This window comes from Manis javanica, chromosome 12, assembly GCF_040802235.1.
Source record: "Manis javanica isolate MJ-LG chromosome 12, MJ_LKY, whole genome shotgun sequence".
Taxonomy (NCBI): domain Eukaryota; kingdom Metazoa; phylum Chordata; class Mammalia; order Pholidota; family Manidae; genus Manis; species Manis javanica.
The window spans coordinates 48,085,750-48,108,272 of NC_133167.1; the positions used below are offsets into that span (position 1 = coordinate 48,085,750).

Consider the following 22,523-nt stretch of genomic DNA (forward strand, 5'->3'; position numbering starts at 1 on the left):
ATGCAATGCATTCATTTTAGGAGACTTCAACACACCACTCACTCCAAAGGATAGATCCACCGTACAGAAAATAAGTAAGGACACAGAGGCGCTGAACAACACACTAGAACAGATGACGTAATAGACATCTATAGAACTCTACATCCAAAAGCAACAGGATACACACTCCTCAAGTGCACATGGAACATTCTCCAGAATAGACCACATACTAGACCACAAAAAGAGCCTCAGTAAATTCAAAAAGATTGAAATTCTACCGACCAACTTTTCAGACCAAAAGGAATAAAATGAGAAGTAAATTGTACAAAGAAAGCAAAAAGGCCCACAAACACATGGAGGCTTAATAACACATGCTCCTAAATATCAATGGATCAATGACCAAATTAAAATACAGATCAAGCAATATATGGAAACAAATGACAACACAAAGCCCCAACTTCTGTGGTACGCAGCAAAAGCAGTCTTAAGAAGAAAGTATATAGCAATCCAGGCATATTTAAAGAAAGAAGAACAATCCCAAACGAATAGTGTAATGTCACAATTATCGAAATTGGAAAAAGAAGAACAAATGAGGCCTAAGGTCAGCAGAAGGAGGGACATAATAAAGATCTGAGAAGAAATAAACAAAATTGAGAAGAATAAAACAATAGCAAAAATCAATGAAACCAAGAGCTGGTTCTTTGAGAAAATAAACAAAATAGATAACCCTCTAGCCAGACTTATAAAGAGGAAAAGAGAATCAACACACATCAACAGAATCAGAAAAGGAAAAATCATGATGGACCCCATAGAAATACAAAGAATTATTAGAGACTACTATGAAAACCAATATGCTAACAAGCTGGGAAACCTAGGAGAAATGGACAACTTCTCAGAAAAATACAACCTTCCAAGACTGACCCAGAAAGAAACAGAAAATCTAAACAAACCAATTACTACCAACAAAATTGAAGCGGTAATCAAAAAACTACCCAACAACAAAACCCCCGGGCCAGATAGATCTACCTGGGAATTTTATCAGACATACAGAGAAGACATAATACCCATTCTCCTTAAAGTTTTCCAAAAAAGAGAAGAGGAGGGAATACTCCCAAACTCATTCTATGAAGCCAACATCACCCTAATGCCAAAACCAGGCAAAGAACCCACTAAAAAAGAAAATACAGACCAATATCCCTGATGAATATAGACGCAAAAATACTCAACAAAATATTAGCAAAAGTAATTAAAAAATACATCAACAGGATCATACACCATGACCAAGTGGGATTCATCCCAGGGATGTAAGGATGGTACAACATTCGAAAATCCATCAACATCATCCACCACATCAACAAAAAGGACAAAAACCACATGATCATCTCCATAGATGCTGAAAAAGCATTTGACAAAATTCAACATCCATTCATGATAAAAACTCTCAGCAAAATGGGTATACAGGGCAAGCACCTCAACAGAATAAGGGCCATATATGATAAACCCACAGCCAACATCATACTGAACAGTGATAAGCTGAAAGCTTTTCCTATGAGATCGGGAACAAGACAGGGATGCCCACTCTCCCCACTGTTAGTCAACATAGTAGTGGAGGTCCTAGCCACTGCAATTAGACAAAACAAAGAAATACAAGGAATCCAAATTGGTAAAGAAGTTAAACTGTCAGTATTTGAGGATGACATGATATTGTACATAAAAAACCCTAGAGACTCCACTCCAAAACTACTAGAACAGATAACATAATACAGCAAAGTTGCAGGACACAAAATTAACACACAGAAATCTGTGATTTTCCTGTACACTAACAATGAACCAATAGAAAGAGAAATCAGGAAAACAATTCCATTCACAATTGCATCAAAAAGAATAAAATACCTAGGAATAAACCTAACCAAGGTAGTGAAATACCTATACTCTGAAAACTATAAGCACTCTTAAGAGAAATTAAAGAGGACACTAGCAAATGGAAACTCACCCCATGCTCTTGCTAGGAAGAATTAATATCATCAAAATGGCCATCCTGCCCAAAGCAATATACAGATTTGATGCAATCCCTATCAAATTACCAACATTCTTCAACAAACTGGAACAAATACTTCAAAAATTCATATGGAAATACCAAAGACCCCGAATAACCAAAGCAATCCTGAGAAGGAAGAATAAAGTGGGGGGGATCTCGCTCCCCAACTTCAAGCTCTACTACAAAGCCACAGTAATCAAGACAATTTGGTACTGGCACAAGAACAGAGCCACAGACCAGTGAAACAGAATAGAGACCCCAGATATTAACCCAAACAAATATGGTCAATTAATAGACGATAAAGGATCCATGGACATACAATGTGGAAATGACAGTCTCTTCAACAGATGGTATTGGCAAAACTGGACAGCTACATGTAAGAGAATGAAACTGGATCAGTCTAACTCCATACACAAAAGTAAATTCAAAACGGATCAAAGACCTGAATGTAAGTCATGAAGCCATAAAACTCCTAGAAAAAAATATAGGCAAAAATCTCTTGGACATAAACATGAGCGACTTCTTCATGAACATATCTGCCTGGGCAAGGAAAACAAAAGCAAAAATGAACAAATGGGACTATACCAAGCTGAAAAGCTTCTGTACAGCAAAGGACACCATCAACAGAACAAAAAGGTACCCTACCGTATGGGAGAATATATTCATAAATGACAGATCTGATAAAGGGTTGACATCCAAAATATATAAAGAGCTCAGGCACCTCAACAAACAAAAAGCAAATAATCCAATTAAAAATGGGCAGAGGAGACAAAGAAGAAATTCAGATGGCCAACAGACACCTGAACAGATGTTCCACGTGGCTAGTCATCAGAGAAACGCAAATTAAAACCACAATGAGATATCACCTCACACCAGTAAGGATCACCACCACCCAAAAGACAAACAACAACAAATGTTGGCAAGGTTGTAGAGAAAGGGGAACCCTCCTACACTGCTGGTGGGAGTGTAAATTAGTTCAACCATTGTGGAAAGCAGTCTGGAGGTTCCTCAAAAAGCTCAAAATAGACATACCATTTGACACAGGAATTCCACTTCAAGGAATTTACCCTAAGAATGCAGCAGCCCAGTTTGAAAAAGACAGATGCACCCCTATGTTTATCGCAGCACTATTTACAATAGCCAAGAAATGGAAGCAACCTAAATGTCCATTAGTGGATGAATGGATAAAGCAGATGTGGTACATATACACAATGGAATATTATTCAGCCATAAGAAGAAAACAAATCCTACCATTTGCAACGACATGGATGGAGCTAGAGGGTATTATGCTCAGTGAAATAAGCCAGGCAGAGAAGGACAAGTACCAAATGATTTCACTCATCTGTGGAGTACAAGAACAAAGAAAAACTGAAGGAGCAAAACACCAAGCAGCAGACTCACAGAACCCAAGAATGGACTAACAGTTACCAAAGAGAAAGGGACTAGGGAGGATGGGTGCGAAGGGAGGGATAAGGGTGGGGAAAAAGAAAGAGGGCATTACGATTAGCATGTATAATGTAGCAGGGGGGGCATGGGGAGGGCTGTGCAACACAGTGAAGACAAGCAGTGATTCTACAGCATCTTACTGCACTGATGGACAGTGACTGTAATTGGGTGTGTGTGTGTGGGACTTGATGGAGGGGGCAGCCTAGTAAACATAATGTTCTTCATGTAATTGGAGATTAATGATAACAACAGCAAAAAAAAAAAAAATACGTAAGGACAGACATATAGAGCAGTGAAATTCAATAGAGCGCTGTCTTGCCAAGGAGTTCCAGCCCTGGGCAAGTTCAGTACAGATTCAGGGAGACCAAGGAATAACAATGGAACGTGTTTGGGGTAAAAGGGTTTATTACCCAGCTTTGTTCTCCCTGCCATAGGTTGAGCACTAGAATTACGTCTGTATCCAACAGTCTGCAGGTCTGTAATCCTCCTTTGTCTCTGCCTCCACCCAGAGTACTTGGCAGAGTTCCTTGTATAGTGACTCAGTCAATAATAGCTTATTGCCCATGGCTGTGGAAGCAGTAGCCTAGCAGTAGGTCAATTACATCATCAAGTAGTTTAGATTCAGGTTGAGATCTTGGCCATAGGGACTTCAATTTTTCCCACAGCACCTAAAAATAAACCCTCATGTATATATAGTCAAATGATTTTGACATGGGTGCCAAGACTATTCAATGGAGAAAGGATAGTCATTTTAGTAATTTTTAAGTTAACGGCATTATTTATAATAGCTCAATGGCAGTAATTACATTCACAATGTTGTATAACCAAAGAAAAGCCTTCACCCTGATGACTTCATTGGTGAATTTTATCAAACATTTAAAGAATAAACACCAATTCTTCTCAAACTCTTCCAAACAACTTAAGAGGGCACACTTCACAATTCACTCTTTAACATCTGCACCGCCTGATACCAAAGCCAGACAGACACTCTAGAAAAACTAGAAACCAGTATCTTTTATGAAAATTGATTTAAATATTCTAGCAAACCAACTTCAGCAGCAAATTAAAAGGATTAAACACTATAATCAAGTGGGATTTATTCCTAAAATGCAAGGATGGTTCAAAATACAATACAAAAATCAATCAATATACCATGTTTACAAAAAGAAGGAAAAAACCCCACATGATCATCTCAATTAGGGCAGGAAAAAAACATGACAAAATTTAACATCTTTTGATATAAAAACACTCAACAAATTAGAAATAAAAGGACACTAGTGCAGCACAATTAAGGCCATATATGAAAATCCCACAGCGAACATCATATTCAATCTGAAAGACTGAAAGCTTTACTTTAAGATCAACAACAAAGTAAGAATGCCAACTCCAACCTTTGTCACTTCTGTTCAAGTATATTGGAAATTTTAGCCAGAGCAAGTATGCAAAAAATAGAAATAAAAGGCATGCAGATTAGAAAGGAAGAAGTAAAACTGTTTTCAGACGACATGATTACAGATGTAGAAAACCCTAAAGACTCCACAAAATAATTGTTACAATAAATAAATTCAATAAAGTAGCAGACAAAACTACTTTTAAACACAACCTCTACTGCACACTTTTCCTCTTGATTTTTGCCAAATTTCAGGCATACAGCTCTACAGTTTTTTATTTATTTCTGTATCCTACACAAGACTTATCTTATTGCTAGCCCAATAAATATTTTCTGATTGAACAATACATTCTTGAAGGGCAATGAAAAAGCCATGTATTCACGAATGCTCTTTCATTGCCTGTACTAAGTAACTAAATATTACACTGAACCCATTCTACAGGCTTCTAATGATTCTGCTAAGATTATGAATTGAGATATTAAAGATCAAAGAATTAACTGTATTTCTATTTTATTTCCCAAGGCCTACAAATAACATAATAATTCCAAATAGCTATCTTCTTTTATTACCTGGCTATCAAGATGAAGCCAGTCACTTTTTACTGTGCATTTTCCCTTTATAAATGTTAGTTAGCCAACACCTAATCCAATATACTAGTACACTCTAATTTCTGTCATACTTGTATTAACCTCTTAATGAAATTTTTAGTAATTAGCTCTGGAAACTACTTTCTCCCAGATTCCAGATTTTATTCATAAACTATCACTTTAAAAAAAAAATCCAACATAGTACAAAATGTGATTCTCAGTAAGAATGTTTAAGAATCTCCTAAAGGGCTTTTCAAACCAAACATGCTATGGAAGCCCACCTCTTTGATAATCAGTGCCTTAGTGAGCTACTTGATAGTGGCAACACCGAAAGAGAGGCATCTTAGCCCTCAAATATACCGGAGGGGGACAAATTTAAAAACTAATTGTAACTAAAATTAAATGTAAAACACATGTTCTTAAATGTTCAGTCACCAATGAGTAAGCTATTTTTTTCTACTTACCTGCTATTCAAATTTAGCACCAATTAATGTTGAACTCATTCTAAAATCAAATGTGAGGCTCTGATTTGGAATATACTAACAAATATTAAAAGGTATTTAAGTTTGATTGTAGTATAATACACCATTGTAAAACAAAATGAGGGTTGATAAAAGCCTTAAACAAGCATTTCATGAATTCCATGGATTCCAGTTTGTGCTAATAGATATAGGAATACTTAATGCCAAGGAAGGTACAATGGTTAGGTTATTGATGTTGCTAAAGAAACTATTCTTCTTACCTGCTGAACAGCTAGTGTGCTGTCCATTTCATCAAAGGATTCATCAGGCCAATTATAGAAATCCTATAAAAAAAAACAGTTCATGGGTTAAAGCTTTTCTAGGAAACAGAGTTACAAAGATGTGATACTATTATGATTAACTTCAATTCTTAATAAAGCAAAGTTACACTAGAGGAGAAGAAAAGCCCTTATTTTGTGAACATACAGTGAGTAAATTAGAGGAATTTTATTCAGTGTTTTTAAATGAACACCAAGATTTTATTTAGTTGAACTATGAGCTACATTTTTTCAATCACAAATCCCTCAAATATGGCTCCCATAAACTTTTCATGTATTACTAATTGAGGAGGCAAGTCTATCATGTATTTTTTATGGTGATTAAATACCTCTCAAAAAGTTACACTGAAAAAAAATCTCCGGGCACCAAAAAACCAAGTCAGTTTTTACCTAAAGAGAATAGTGAATGTTAGTGTTAGTAGTAGTAGTAGTAACTGCTCCGTAAGTACTATTTTAGACAGACATTAGAAAGTAATATTATTCCAATTCAAATGCTATTTTACATTTCTACATCAAAATATGAGCTCCACCAAAAAATAGTCATCCAAATGGAACAGACTTCCTTTAAGACAGATATTTTTGTGGATCACCTTGCATTTATTATGAATTCCTCTATAAAGTCCAGTTCATAGTCCTGTAAGTGATTAAGAACATTACCAATTGACTGATGTTTCAGCAAAGTTTACGTATGTATTCTTTGCAGATAGCACTATGTCTGACACATAGCAGGTGCTCAATAATTATTTCTGGTGTAAAACCGGGGGTGGGGGGTGGCGGGAGGGAGTAGAAGTAAATCACTGAAATGTAACCCTGCAACAATCAACATGGATAAGTCTCCAAATACCCTGAACAAAAATGGGAGCAAACTGGAGAATACAGTGTATAAAAGTAAGGAATAAAAGTAAGAAAGTATAAAGCATACTTATGGATATAATGCATAAATAGTAAAAGTATAAAGAAAAGGAAAGGAATGATGACTATATGCTGGAAGGACTGGGTAGTAGAAGAATCTGATACACAGTGATTAAGCTATATTAATAATGTCTTAGTTCTTAGGATAAGTGATGGGTATATATTTTAAGTGTCTTAAACATTTCATATTTTTTCTGTTTACAGTTGACCTATCTGAATGGAAATGACTTTATTTTAAAATGTCAAGAACTATAGACAACTTTTTGGAAATTGTTTCATGATCTAAATATTATTAGTTTTAAAATTCTTTCTATATGATTTATGCTGCAAAATATTTCTATCACTAATTTTGCCTACACTTTCTTTTAAAAAAATAGTTTGTAGAATATTTTGTTTTTAAAACATTAAAAAACACATATAGTAATATATAGGAAAAATGCAAAAAAAGTTGATTGGGAATTAAATGTTTGCACCATAACTGTAATATAAACAGAAGAGGAACCAAAAACTTGGCTTAATGAACATTCTCATCTAATTCAGCCAATAAACATTTATTGAAAGCCAACTATGTGCCTATACCCCATCTAACAAATTTTAAAAAAGAAAATAAGAAGGAAGATATTCTACCTATTCTATCATAGTTCTAAATAAATCATTTTAGAATAGACCCATTTTACTTAAGGAAATTAGTCTGATAGATAAGGGATAGGACAGAAAGCCGCTTATACAGTCATTTTGTTAACTCTAACCTGTTGTTATATTTTTTTTAACAACCCTGATCTATGACAAGGTGAAATAAAGCAAAGGAGCGTTCTTAATGTGTGACTTACTCATAACACAGTAAATAGATGTGTCATAAAGTTAACTTAAAATTTATTATTTTCTAACCTTTCAAGATAACGTTTGAGTAAATAAAAATGCATGACAATTCTCAGAATGTGAATACAAAATAATCTTCTTCTGAATATAAAAATACAGAATGTTCACTTCAGAATTAGAAACAATCTTTCCACAGAATAAGGTACCTGATGAGAGAATAAAGCTTGGAAAAGGTAGTAAGCAAGCATAAATAATACATAAATTGCTTACTAACCTTGAGCAAAGGCAGTCGATTCCCTGGGGCTTCAGTTTCCTACTTTGTAACATGGATATGGGAAGGTGTCTAGATCTAAAATATCCTTTTGAAAGGACTCCCTTTCCAAACTTCTGAGCAAGATCATTAAAATCTATTTTCTGGCATACCGTCATAGCTCCATGATTGTTTTCTAGAGTGTTTTTTTTTCCATTTTTACTTTTCCTTTAAAATTAAAACATCTGTTTTTAGAGCATTTACTAAATAGCAAGCCGTTAAACCAGCAGATTCAAGTCTAAATGCCTATTTGATTTTTATGAATGTCAGGCATCCCGTCTTTTGCAGATTCCAAGAACCAATATCTAAACAAGCATCAAGTCACCCCAAAAATACTGTTCTACTAAAAGTTGTTAAAATAATGACTAGTTCATTCCTTGATGATGCTTCATATATAATAACAAGGAAATTCACAAGCAATGACATCTAACAAGTCGCAACCTGACGAAGAAAACTTGCTGGACCAAAGACGAACAGTAGTAGGAGGAGAATAAATTATCATCACCTGGATACACCAGCTGGACGGCACTAGCCAGAAAGATACATCACAGGCTAGGTAGAAAAGGGAAGCCAAGACAAGGGAGGCTGTGCTTACACCCCCTGCGAACCTGGCGGCCCGACCCTCACGAAAGGCCCAGGGTCTCCATCTGGCCGCTCGAGCCTCTCCGACGCTGGTCAGGGGATTTCAAGGGAGAGGCGAGAACAAGCAGTCTCTGCTGACAGGCCCCAAATCCCGGTCCTCAGCGGCCCCCACCCGCCCTTCACTCCCACCCTCAAGTCGGGGCTCCGCAGGCGTAGCGGGCCGCCGTCGCCGCCACAGCCATACTGAGGGGCTGAGGCTCCGAAGAGCAGGCCGGGCACCAGCGCCCCCGCTTGCCTGCCGGCCGCCCCAGCCCAACCACCTTTCAAGGGCGGCCAGCTTCCAGGTGCGGTGCGGCTCAGCACCGAGTGTTCCGCACCGCAGAAAAGGTGGAGAGTTGGTACCTGCGCTTTGGTGCCCGGCCTGTTCCGCCTCAGCACTGCCGTCCCCTCCGCCATGACCATAGTGCCAAAGTCAGGGCCGCTGGAGTCGGTACCCGGATGTAGGGGATGTCTGTCTGAGTGAGGGCGGGGCGGGGCGGAGCTCTGTGTTGGGGCCCGGGGAGGGGGGGTAGCTGACGGAACAGCCGAAGCCAGCGCAGGGCAGGACGGGAAGATAGGGTGGTGTCCCGGAAAGGGCCACCTAGTGGTGGGAGGAGGATTGGGGAAGGAAGAGCCTACGACCTCTGGGCGCTGAGCGTTAGGAAGAGAGAGATGCAATGCGGGGGCGGAGAGCCCGTTTGGGAGAGACAGCCTGCCCGGAGAGGCTACAGGCCCGCGCAGAGGGCTCCTGCGGGAATGTGCAAGGTCTGCGTAACGCATTGGTGCATCTGCTTGGGATTACGTTAGTGAAACTGTTAGAACAGAGCTTGCACAATGGCGACCGTTTCGGTACACCCTTGCGCACGCCAATACCTAGAGAAAGGTAATTCTGTCTCGAAATCCGCCTAGGCATGCAAAATTGGAAAACAGGTCGGCAGTCGGAAAATTCCACACACCCTGCATGAAATCCACCCAATCTTAAATCGGACTAGGGTTTAGAACGTCAAATGATGATTCCACTATCCGCTGACTCAAAAGCCAAGGACCTTTTCATTAACAAATTTGCGTAAATAAAAGACCCAGATGCCAATTATCTGAGAGGCAGTGGGCAATTTGGTTTATGCGTTAGGCAAACAAAATGGCTTATGTTTTTTGTAAGTGAAGAGCAGGAGAAAATGAATGCCCTTGATAGATCTCATTGTTTCAAGTTTTAATACTAAGTAATGAAAAACCGCAGTTTTGCCAAACTTTTTTTGTTTCCTGTTTAGAACTTGTTTTGTTTCCTTTAATCTTTTATCTGAGTTAAGGGAAGTCTTAGGATACCAGTTGGGAAAACAGTTCAAAGGGTAAAGTAGAATAACTTCCAAGAGAAGAAAACATCAAATATCCCATCAGATACACCTGAACGAATACAGAGACTGCTGAGAGGAGAGCTATGTCACATCCTCCAAAGGGGGAAGCAGGAGAGGAGAGCCTGGTGAAACTGAGTGGGTGCAAAGGTGAATGATTGTGAGCTAATTGGAACTTTTTGCTCAAAGAAGTTGGACAACAGGAGGTTGGTTTGCCTTTAAGTAAGAGTCCTTCTTTCTGGACTAAGTTAATTTTCCAGATTGTGTGGTAGTGTCCCTGAGCTGTAAATATCAGTTACCTATAAATTGAAGTGGCTCATCTTAATGTTCATTCTCTTAAATCCAGATTTGTTATACAGTTTCAGTCCATCTGGGAAGAAGAGAAAAAGTGGATAAGTATGCATTAAATTCAGGGATGAAGCAACATTCATTTCTCTGATAAGCACGATAAACTTTCACTGTGATATCTGGCCTTGTTTATAGGAAGAACCTTATTCTTCAGGGCCGAGATGTTTCCAGCTCATAACCTTCACATTTTAACTCCTCTTTCAGTCAGCAGATTATGACCTCCAAACAAAAAGAATTTTATAACCAGAGTTAATTTGGAGTGTGGATGGTGGGGGAGAATAAAAGAAGAAAGAATATGATCAGTAATAACACATATAATAATGGGTTTATTGAATATTTCGGTTAAAGGAGGAGTATTATTTTTAAAGGAAAAATTGGACAAATGGAAATAATTCTGGGCTGGGATTCAGACAATCTGGATTTTCTTGCCTTCTGTTAAGATTTTGAAAAAGCTACCACATAAAAGTTTTTTTATTTGTAATGAAAATCGTGCACAGCAGTTCTTTCCCTCTAATTCACAGAGTATGAAAGCAAGTATAAAAATAAATATTCCTGTACATCTCTTTAGTTTTATAAGAAAATAATTTATAAATCCAAAACATCATATAATTTCAAAAATATCTATTCAATATGAAATTCTTTCTGGGGAACTTAAGAAGCAAGTAAAATAGTGAATGCCCATTAGGTGTAAGGCACTAAGCAAGTGCTGAGAAACACAAAGAAGATATATAAACTTACCTCAAAGAATTTAAAAATGAATAAGAAAGGGTGATATTTACATTATTAGACTAGAAAGTAAAAGTCTTAAGTGTTGAAGTAGCTCCTGTTGGTTGCCTACTTACTATCCATTAACTTTCACACGTTTTTGCAAACAGACTTTGATTTTACTCAGTATCCGTCTCTTCCTATGTGACCAGGAAAAGTAAACCCATTTCTAGCTGAGGGATAAAATCCCTACTGGACAGTCAATATTTAGTGAAACAGTAAGCATGTGACACCATTTTTTCCTAAAGAAATATGGAAGGACATCTGATGGAGCACTTTGGGGAAAAGTTTTCTTCCTCTTGAGATACCAAAAAATTTGGTTTCTGTTTTCTGTCACTGACCATTGCCAAGTTTGGGACTGCATCAAGCATCTTGGCTTCTAGGAAGCCAAACTAAAAGCAAGGTTGATACACCATGAATGATGCAAAAAATAGTTGAAATATTCCTTAAAGTATGGGTGGCATGTATATGTGGTAATGCAGATTTCATTCCAGACCAAGCAAAGTTGAAGCAACAGGGAAGTGTGGGGATGTATGCTCATAGTTGAACAAATTAGTGCCTATATATGGTTTTATACATTTTCAACATATTATTTGAAAATTATTTTCTCTTTATGAAGGTTGTTACAGAGAAAGTATTTTGAATTTAGAAGTGTTCAAATTTAGACAACTTTGACTACGAATGAGTTACTAAACTCCCATGACACTTCATTTTCTCTCAAGAATTCTGTAACATTTGACCAAATTGGTGTTTGTGGTAGGCAGCCACCAAGATGGCCCCTAAATAATTTTTATCTCCTGGTATTACACCTTTGTGTGGCTCTCTCTCACACTGATAGTGCTGACCTGCATAACCAATAGGATACTGTGAAAATAATGTGACTTCTTATGTTAGGTCATAAAAGACGTTGTGGTTCTGCCTTGCTTTCTTAGCTCACCTGCCCTGGGTGAGAAAGCTGCTATGTGAAGACACTTAAGAAACCTTATGAGGGGTCCATGTAGTGAGGAACTGGGGCAACTGCCAAAAGCTAGCATCAGCTTTCCAGCATTTGAGAGACCCATCTTGGAAGTATAACCTTGAGATCCAGTCACATCTTTGGATGATGGCAGCCTCATGAAAGATCCTGAAGCCAGGACCACCCAAATAAGCTGCTCCCAAATTTCTGACCTACAGATACTGGGTGGAATGATTATTGTTTTAAACCAAGTTTGTGATGATTTGTTACACAGTAGCTAATACAGTAGTTCCTGACCTTTCAGGAAGGGAAGATATGATCAGAAGAGACAAGTCACAACAATTTCCTTTTTAATAGGGCACTTAATGTCTCTCATGAAGTTAGCAGCAATTTCCATATTTTCTTCATGACACTAATCTCTATCTAAAATTATGCTATTATGCTATTAATTTAGTTATTTACTTCTGCCTCTTCCATCTTACTCATCCTTGTATTTCCAGTACCTAGAACAGTGCTTGGCACATATTTTTAAAAATGAATGACTTAAAAATATTATAACAAATTGGCCTTTTGAACTGACACTCAAGCCAAATAAGTATGTACCCATTGATAATTTTCCCAAATCAAGTCTCCATGCTAAATGAGATTGAAAGAGCATTATGCAAAACTTAGGCTAAATGTTATCGTGCCTTAAAAACTAAGCTTAATCTGCTAGAAGGGGGGTTGGATCCATTCCTTATCTCTTATAAGAGGAAACTCTCCAGATAAAGTCAAGATTGAAATGCTAAAAAAAAGAAAAAAACTATAAAAATATTTATCCATGGAAAAACCTTTCGGTATTACAGAAGACTTTAGTTTGATGTAATACCCAGAAACCATAATGGAAAATATTAAGTCAACTACACTAAAGTGACTTTTTGCAAGTTCAAAGCACAAACAAAATCAAAGCCAAAATGACAAACTGCTGGAGGGGAAAACTTATCAAGAAATACCAATTTTTCCTAATAAAGATATCATAAATCATTCACCTAATAGAAAAATGGGCAGAAGATACTAACAGTCAGTAGAAAAAGTCAGTTAACAGTAGAGATGGCTCTTAAACACATGAGACGCTCACACTCATTCATAATGATAAAAGTACAATGATCACAATGGCAAAATAAAAACTTTGTAATTGAGGGTGAGAAGAAGTTGGCCTTTTTTATTGAGGGTGGGAAGAAATCAGCAGCCACATACACTGCTGATAGGACTGTTAATTGATACAACTTCTACAAAGGGCAACTTAAGAACTTAAGAGGTGTGTGTGTGTGTGTGTGTGTGTGTGTGTGTGTGTGTGTGTGTGTACTTGTATGATTCAAATCCACATACCTTTTTTATTGGTATCATTAATCTACAATTACATGAGCGACATTATGGTTACTAGACTCCCCCCATCATCAAGTCCCCACCATATACCCCATTACAGTCACTGTCCATTAGTGCAATAAGATGCTTTAGAATCACTACTTGTCTTCTCTGTTGTACAACCCTCCCCGTGTCCTCCACCCTCTATATCATGTCTGCTAATCGTAATGCCTCTTTTCCCCCCTTGTCTCTCCCTTCCCACCCATCCTCCTCAGTCCCTTTCCCTTTGGTAACTGTTAGTCCATTCTTAGGTTCTGTGAGTCTGCTGCTGTTTTGTTCCTTCAGTTTTTTTTAAAATTTTTGCTATCATTAATCTACAATTACATGAAGAACACTGTTTACCAGGCTCCCCCCCTCACCAAGTCTCCCCGACACACCCCACTACAGTCACTGTCCATCAGTGTAGCAAGATGCTGCATAATCACCACCTGTCTTCTCTGTGTTGTACAGCCCTCCCTGTATCCTCCCAACAACACTATACATGCTAATTGTATTGCCCCCTTTCTTTTTCCCAACCCTTATCCCTCCCTTCCCACCCGTCATCTCCAGTCCCTTTCCCTTTGGTAACTATTAGTCCATTCTTGGGTTCTGTGATTCTGCTGCTGTTTTGTTCCTTCAGTTTTTCTTTGTTCTTATACTTCACATATGAGTGAAATCATTTGGTACTTGTCTTTCTCCGCCTGGCTTATTTCACTGAGCATAATACCCTCTAGCTACATTCATGTTGTTGCAAATGGTAGGAGTTGTTTTCTTCTTATGGCTGAATAATATTCCATTGTATATATGTACCACATCTTCTTTATCCATTCACCTACTGATGGACACTTAGGTTGCTTCCATTTCTTGGCTATTGTAAATAGTGCTGTGATAAACATAGGGGTGCATCAAATCCACATACCTTTTGACAGCAATTGTATGTCTAGGAATTTATTTTAACAGGTATACTTGCTCACATGTGCAAAATAATTCATGCAAACACTTCATTGCAGAAGTGTTTCCAGTAGCACAAAATTAGAAAACTATCCATCAATGGTAAATGTTTAAATTATGGTTCATCCATATAATGGAATATTATATGCCTATATGGAGAATGAAAAAGCTTTTATATACTTTATAGATTAATTCCAGAGACAAACTGTTAATACACAAACACCAAAGGGTGTGTATGGAATGTTGCACATTTTTTGTTTTTATTTTTACTTTGTTATTTTATTGAAGTATGATTGATATATGTTGGTTTCAAATATACAACACAGTGATTCAACAGTTACACACATTATTAAATCTTCACCCCAACTAGTGCAGTTACTATCTGTCAACATAGAAAGATGTTACAGAATCACTGACTATATTATCCATGCTGCACTTCCATCCCCATAACTGACTTGCATTATGATTGAGATTTTGGGCCTCTTTATCCCACTTACCCTTACCACCTATCCACCCCAACCCCTCCCCCATGGTCATCATCTGTCACTTCTCAGTGTCTTCTGAGTCTACTCTTATCTTGTTCATTTTTGTTTTTAGATTCCACATATAAATGAAATCATTTGTTATTTGTCTTTCCCAACCTGGCTTATTTCACCAAGCATAATACCCTCTACGTCCATCTATGTTGTCACAAATGGCAGAATTCCTTTTATTATGACTGAATAATACTCCATTGTGTCTATGTACCACATCTTCTTCATTCATCAATTGATGAACACTTTTGTTGCTTCCTTATCCTGGCTGTTGTAATAATGTAACAATAAACATAGAGGTGCATATATCTTTTTGAATCAGATATTTTTGTTTTGTTTCCTTCAGGTAAATTCCTAGAAGTGGAGTTACTAGGTCATATGGTATTTCTATTTTTAGTTTTTTTGAGGAACCTCCATTCTGCTTTCCATAGTGGTCGCACCAATTTACATTCCCACCAACAGTGTGGGAGGGTGCCCTTTTCTCCACATCCTTGCCAGCACTTGTTACTTCTTGTCTTTTGGATAGTGACCGTTCTAAGTGGTGTGAGATGGTATCTCATTGTAATTCTTTTTGCATTTCCCTGATGATTAGTGATATGGAGCATCTTTTCATGTGCCTGTTGGCCATCTGTATGTCTTCTTTGGAAAAACATCTATTCAGGTCCTCTGCCCTTTTTTAAATCAGGTTATTTGTTTTTTTGGTGTTGAGTCACATGAATTCTTTATATATTTTGGATGTTAATCCCTTATCAGATAAATTATGTACAAATATATTCTCCCATACTGTAGGTTGCTTTTTTTTGTTGGTGGTGTCCTTTTCTGTACAGAAGCTTTTTAATTTTTTTATTCAGGTATCATTGATATACAATCTTATGAAGGTTTCACATGGGCAACATTGTGGTTACTATATTGCTCCCTATTGTCAAGTCCCCCACCCCCCCACATACCCCATTATGGTCCCTATCCATCAGGGTAGTAAGATGAGAAGCTTTTTAATTTGATCTAGTCTCACTTATTCATTTTTGCTTTTGTTCCTGTTGTCTGGAGAGATGTGTCCAGAAAAAAATTGCTCATGCTTATGCTCGAGATTTTTGCCTGTTTTCTTCTAAGAATTTTATGACTTCATGTCTTATATTTAGGTCTTTAATCCATGGGATGTTATTTTTAAAAAGGAAAAATGAATACATGTATTTCATATACATGACATATGTATACGTGTGCATGCACACACATATGCACACATACACATACATAAAACACGCCTGAGAGAAAGAATATAAACTGTAACACTAGTTGCCTCAAGGGATGAAACTTGTGTGGCTGGGAGACAGGGATGGGAAGGACTCTTTTCAGTGTACATCTTTTTCTATCCTTTCAATGTAGATATTCTCTCAAATTTTTAACTACACAAACATGTCTTCTATTTCTAAATAAAGTTGCAGAAAAAAATAATAGGCTTGGCTTGAAATATTAAGGGACAACTAATGGTCTTTTACAGTTAATTCTTTAAAAGGGGTTAGGTGATTTATCAAATGACACAAAACTAGTATGCAAGCAATATAGGATCAGAACCTAGGTTTGACTGGGGTCTCTCATACAAGTTGCTTATGAGTAAAGGAAAACACGACTCTTCATACAAATAAATCAGAAGTTCAAAACTCCATTTTGGTGTGGATGCAGTGAAAACAGCAATTAACTTGCTAGAAGAGACATGACTTGGTTTCACTCTGGGGAGCAATCTGGCAGTCCTTAAAGAAGCTTAAAGGTGTTCACAGCCAGGTGAATACATTATTGAAAGAATACAGGGAAGATTTATCTCAAGTATCAAACCTAAACATACAAGTTTGTATTTACATTAAAAGATTGTGATGAAATAGATCAGTGGAACAAAACTGTAACATAGACCAGGAATAGACTTAAAGGTGTTATCTCCAATTTTGGGGTGGGGGAGTAGTAGTGGGGAAGGATGGATAATCCAAAAAATAAAGTTGAGACAAGTTAATCACTGGTTAAAAAGTCAGACACACACCATACATCAGATAATGGATCAATTAAATGTTCAAAAGAAAAAAGTACTAGAAGAATGAAGTTTGACTAGCTATAAACAAAAATTGCACATCAGATTTGAAAACAAATGTGACAAGTCAGTACTTTAAAACATGAAATCTTATGGGCCATGTTGGTGGGAATGCAAAATGGTTCAGCCTCTATGGAGAACAGTAGAAGTCCCTCAAAAAATTAAAAATAGAACTACCATAGTTCGATCCAGCAATCCTACTTCTGAATATTTATTCCAAAGAGTGGAAATCAGAATTCTGAAGAGATTAGCACTCCATGTTAACTGAAGCATTATTCACAATAGCCAAGATGTGAGAACAACCTGATGTTCATCTATAGAATGAATAAAGAAACTGTAGTATATAATGGAGTATTATTCAGACTGTAGAAATGAATTCCTACAATATGTGACAACATGGATGAAACTTGAGAATGCTATGCTAAGCGAAATAAGCCAAACACAGAAGTACAAATACAGCATGATTTCTTGAGGTATCTAAAACAATCAACTCACAGAAGCAGAGTAGAATGGTGGCTGCCAGGGACTAGGGGTAGGGAAAATGGGGGAGCTAATTAATAGACATGTTTTAGTTAATCAAGATGAAGTTCTAGAGATGTGCTGTAAATATTGTGCCTATAGATATTATACATTTACAAGTCTGTTAAGAGTAATCTCATGTTGTGTTCCTACCACAATAAATTAAAAATGAAAAAACTCTCACAATCCCACTTCTTTAAAAATTTTTTTGTGAAACATACTTTCTGGAATAGGAGAAAAACCATAATCTTAATGGAATATTTATACCACATAACAGCTCCCTGGTAATTTTAATTTTACTCTCAATTTCCCAAACTTTGTGTTGAATAGTGGTTAAGTCAGACACACTTTAAGTTCAATTCCAAACTGTACCTTAAAATTTGTGTTACCTTGAGCAAGTTACTGTTATCTGCCTACAACTTTCACCTACGAGGCAAGGTGTATCTGCATCTCAGGATTGCTATTACATGCAATTAAGCCAGATTACATGCTTAGAACAGTGCCAGGCAAGTGTTTAAAAATGGGAGCCTTAAGAAAACCCTGGAATTTTACCTGTTTGCCTCTCATTTTTTGTTGAGCAAATGGTATATGTCAACATACTGTTCTACAACTTGTTACATACCAACACTTATTTTTGACCTAAAATTTCTCATCATAATTTTTAATCCCCAATATTATCTCACAATCTAAAATTTATTTAGCACTTCTGCTAAATAAGCATCATAGAACCGCCAATGTGGTACCAAAAAATTCTCCCATTTTTCTTATTTATTAGATTATGGATGGAGTCCTGAATTTTACCAGGTTAATTTCAAGGATGAGCCAAGGTCTTAAACTGTCTTAGATACCAAAGCTCATTTGCTTGGGTTTTCAAAAACAGATTGGAGAGTACTGGTAAAGCCATGGCCTTTGAACTAAATTCCTAACTCTGCAATTTACTAGTCAACATGGCCTTGAATAAGTTTCCTCATCTCAGAATTTGGAGACAATTTTCTCATTGGTAAAAGGACATCTATGCTTATAAGGTTATTATCATGTGCATGTTATTTAGTCAGGTTGAGCACAGTATGAAACTGATGACCCACTTGGTTGCTATAAAAAGTGTGCTTAATCATAATTTTATATTCAAATATGACAAAAACTAAGCCTTAGTACCTCAAATGGGATTAACACATAAAGTATAAATACACATACAATTTTTCCTGATGGGGACATCAAAGTTTAGACCATTATTCCACACATTTACAATCTCATTTTAGACTTCAATTCCTCAAAATACAAGAAAACAACTTTCAAGACATGATCATGGGACTGGTTTACACTAAATTAATTTCAGACAAAATAGGTGGTAGCTTGAGTAGCAGTTTAGAAGTTGGTAATCACATCTGGTACAGCACTGCCTGGGTTCAAAACTTTAACTCTACCTAGCTGCCAAACTTGGTATCAAGCTATTTAGCAGAAGCCATCTTCTGGAGGTGGACTGCCTGCATCCAAATCCTGCCTTTGCCATATCCTAGAGTTGACTTTTTAATCCCTGTGCCGCACCTTCCTCATCTGCAAAATGAGTATGACAGTACTCAGCTCAGAGTTGTTGAAAGATTAAATCAACTGATACAAAGTACCTACAACAGCACATAGTACTTAAAAAAAAATGCTCAAGTGTTAGCTATAATTACCAGACAATGCCTACCGCAGCATAGAAGGCTCATTCTATAACTATTTTGCTTTGCTCTAGACTTTTTACAGTTAAACTGTGTGGTACTGTCTTAAAAACTGAAACTGTTAAATTTTTCTATATATAATTTAAGGAACAAGACCTAAGACATTCAGTTCCATAAACGAACTGTACTTCAATATGAGCTGTTATGTAGACTGTTGCTACTTGACTTTAAAAAAAGGTGTAATTCTATGGCCTTGTTATTTACACATTCACCACACGTGGGTTTCAAAATTAACGCCAGAACTCAGATTCTTCATTCAGGAAACCCCTTTGAATATTGCTCTCTATATTCTGAGCTTAATCCTCTATTCCCTATGTATGTTAGGGAACACTGTTGCTCCTCTGGTAAGCAATTAGACAATTATCTGTATGTAATAAAGCTTAATTCAATGTGAAAAATTGAAGACCTCATTTCCCAGAATTCTCTGGTTACTTAAAAAAAGCATGAACTAGAGAACCGTAAAACCATCTTAAATTACTAAATAAAGATTAACCGTTTATTTATATATCTTTATTTGGTAATGTTTTATCAGCACAGTGAAAGTAAATTTTAGAGATACTGGATGTCATTAGGTTGGTTATTATTAGTTTATTATAAAAGACATGGAAATTATTTACATGATGAGATTTCAGAACTTCAGTGGAATGGGCAGCTTCATGTCATGCCATTTCAACAGCGATTTCAGTCTACATACTTTCCAAGAATGTCACCATCTCTAAATAAGAAATAATCCTGCAAACAGAGAAACCATTAGTTAAGAAAATACACCAAATACTGAACTTAAAAAAACAAAAAAACCATTACGTTTACACACCTTGTCATCTAAAACTACTTTGGTGCCTCCATATTCTGGGAGAAGAACTTTATCTCCAACCTTCACGCTAACTGGTTGAATCTCTCCACCCTAAGAATAAAATGTGGTTATTAGCAAACACATCTAGTTCATCAAATATTCACAACTAAATCAATGTTGAGTACTCAAAACAACTGTTAAAAAAAGGACCCAGTGACCAAATGATATAATTTATACTGCGATTGTAGTTCTTCACTCAAAAATTTCACAGAATTTCTCTCTGAAATGATGCACATACAGTGACTTAAACTAAAACCCATTTTGGTGTAAAGTTCAAAGAGTTATAATGGGAAAGCTAACTTTTTGACTGTTAAATATTAACATAACCTACCATCTATGTGAAATAAACCAGTTTTTAAAATCATATACAAAAATTTAGGAGAAGTTTCCTGAATTTGGAATATATAGTTACTTTTTGATTCATTTAACTTTCCTCCAAAATACAGATTTGGGAAGAGGGTCTAAAGCATAGTGTCCATAGGTCTAAAGCCTTCCTATTTGTGACTCCAGGATAGCTCCTTCCTAAGATTTTCTTAGAGGTAACTGTAACAATGCACTGAACATATTTGACCCCAAGGGTAATTTATGGCATATTCTGGCTGACACTTTTAGAAGTGTGAGGTCTAACCAGTTAATTGGAGAATAACTGGAGGGGCTGTCATACCGTTCCTTTCATAGGTATGACAACTAAGGCCAAAAGGATTAGGCAAATTTAGTATGTTAGAAGTGGATCAGGAGTTCAAATTTCCCTTCCATTCTTAAAAGACTGTGCAGATTATCTTTAAGAAAAAAAATTTTTAATCAAAACTTTAGAATTTGAAGAAAATGCTGGTCATACTTCGCTACCGATTACTCTGGAGCTCCCCAATAAAAAAAATAAGAATTTCTATTTTACAATCATTTTCGTTAGAGAGGCAGATTACATGCGACTGAACTAGGGAATGATCTTTAAGTAAACATACGATTTAAGAAACTATTTTTCAGTAATAATCAAATATTTTTTTTTACCCCTCCAATTCACATAAAAGAAGAGTCATATTTTAGCCTCCATTTACCTTTCCTTTGGAGCCCGATCCAACAGCTACTACTGTCGCTTGCAACACTTTTCCTTGAGATTTTTCTGGAAGCATTATGCCTCCCTTGGTTACAGTTTCAGCGGCACTCCTCTCAACTAGCACTCGGTCAAAGAGGGGAAGAAACTTTCTAAATGCCTGTCCTGCCTGTGGGGAGAGAAACATTAGACTTCAAACAAAAACAGTGTGTAACTGTATATACTAAACGTTACACATTCACCGCCACATGTGGGTTTCAAAATGAACGCCAGAACTCAGATACTGCATTCAGGAAATCCCTTTAAATATTGCTCTCTATATTCCGAGCTTAATCTTCCATTCCCTATGTACGTTAGGGACGCTGTTGCTCCTCTGGTCAGCAGACAAGGTTTCAGGGCAACCTTGGGTTATTCCAAGGTCAAATATTTTCCCTGTTCAAGTTTTTCCGTAATTTCTCAACAAACACTTAAGTCAATCGTTCAGTCCGGAGCCACGCTTTCAAGACACCACACACCCACAAAAGCCTCGCAGAAGCAGTGAGTCGACTACAGCGCGTGCGTCCGGGTTCCCGCCCACTGGCTCTGTCGCCTAACACGCGTGCATAGAGCCTTCCACGGAGGTACGGGTCTTCGGGGCCTCTCCTCTCCAGGGTTCGAAGAGGGGCGGGCCTCAGAATGACCCTTACCTTTCCTCTAGAGCCAAAGGGCCCTCGGGGCTCCCCGCGCACCTCCGACCTACCCGGGCCCACCGGCCACCAGCCCACACGGTACTCACCATGACTGCGACTGCCGCAGTTAATCCGCTGCCGCGCCACAGCAACTAGACCTACAGCCCAGCCTGCGCGACACGTGAAGGTGGAAAAAGGCCGCGCAGCGCGCAGGCGCTCTCCTCCCCACCCTCCGCCCCTCCCCGCAAGAGAGGGCGGACGCAGCAGCGCGCCCCGCGATTCGTCCGCAAGGTTGTGCGCGGGCCACTGACGCGAGGACTGGGGGCCGGAAGAAAAGAGCAGCTCTTCTAGGCTTTTCTAGGCCGCTTGCCGAGGTGAGAGTACTGGCCCTTCGCCCCCCTTCCGGAAATGACGCTTTCGACCCTTGACCCACAGAGAGCGCGGCGTA

At 37.6% G+C, this 22,523-nt stretch overlaps 1 protein-coding gene across 4 annotated transcripts in view; it reads right to left on the reverse strand.

Moving 5' to 3' along the window:
* HSPE1 (heat shock protein family E (Hsp10) member 1) overlaps window positions 1-22,345 on the reverse strand; it is a 42,448-nt gene extending 20,103 nt beyond the window's left edge. The window contains exons 1-4 of one of the 4 annotated variants that reach the window (XM_073218580.1): window positions 22,183-22,345; window positions 21,412-21,576; window positions 20,318-20,407; window positions 19,992-20,235 (exon numbers count right to left, since the gene is read on the reverse strand). In XM_073218580.1, coding sequence (XP_073074681.1) covers window positions 20,185-20,235; window positions 20,318-20,407; window positions 21,412-21,576; window positions 22,183-22,185 — 309 coding nt within the window. In that variant the 5' untranslated portion in view covers window positions 22,186-22,345 and the 3' untranslated portion in view covers window positions 19,992-20,184. Of the gene's footprint in view, window positions 1-6,183; window positions 6,247-8,245; window positions 8,441-9,265; window positions 9,395-19,991; window positions 20,236-20,317; window positions 20,408-21,411; window positions 21,577-22,182 lie in introns of those variants that run through there. The other 3 variants (XM_017667421.3, XM_017667419.3, XM_073218579.1) reach the window with 3 other exon arrangements.
* Between the last annotated feature and the right edge of the window lie 178 nt (window positions 22,346-22,523).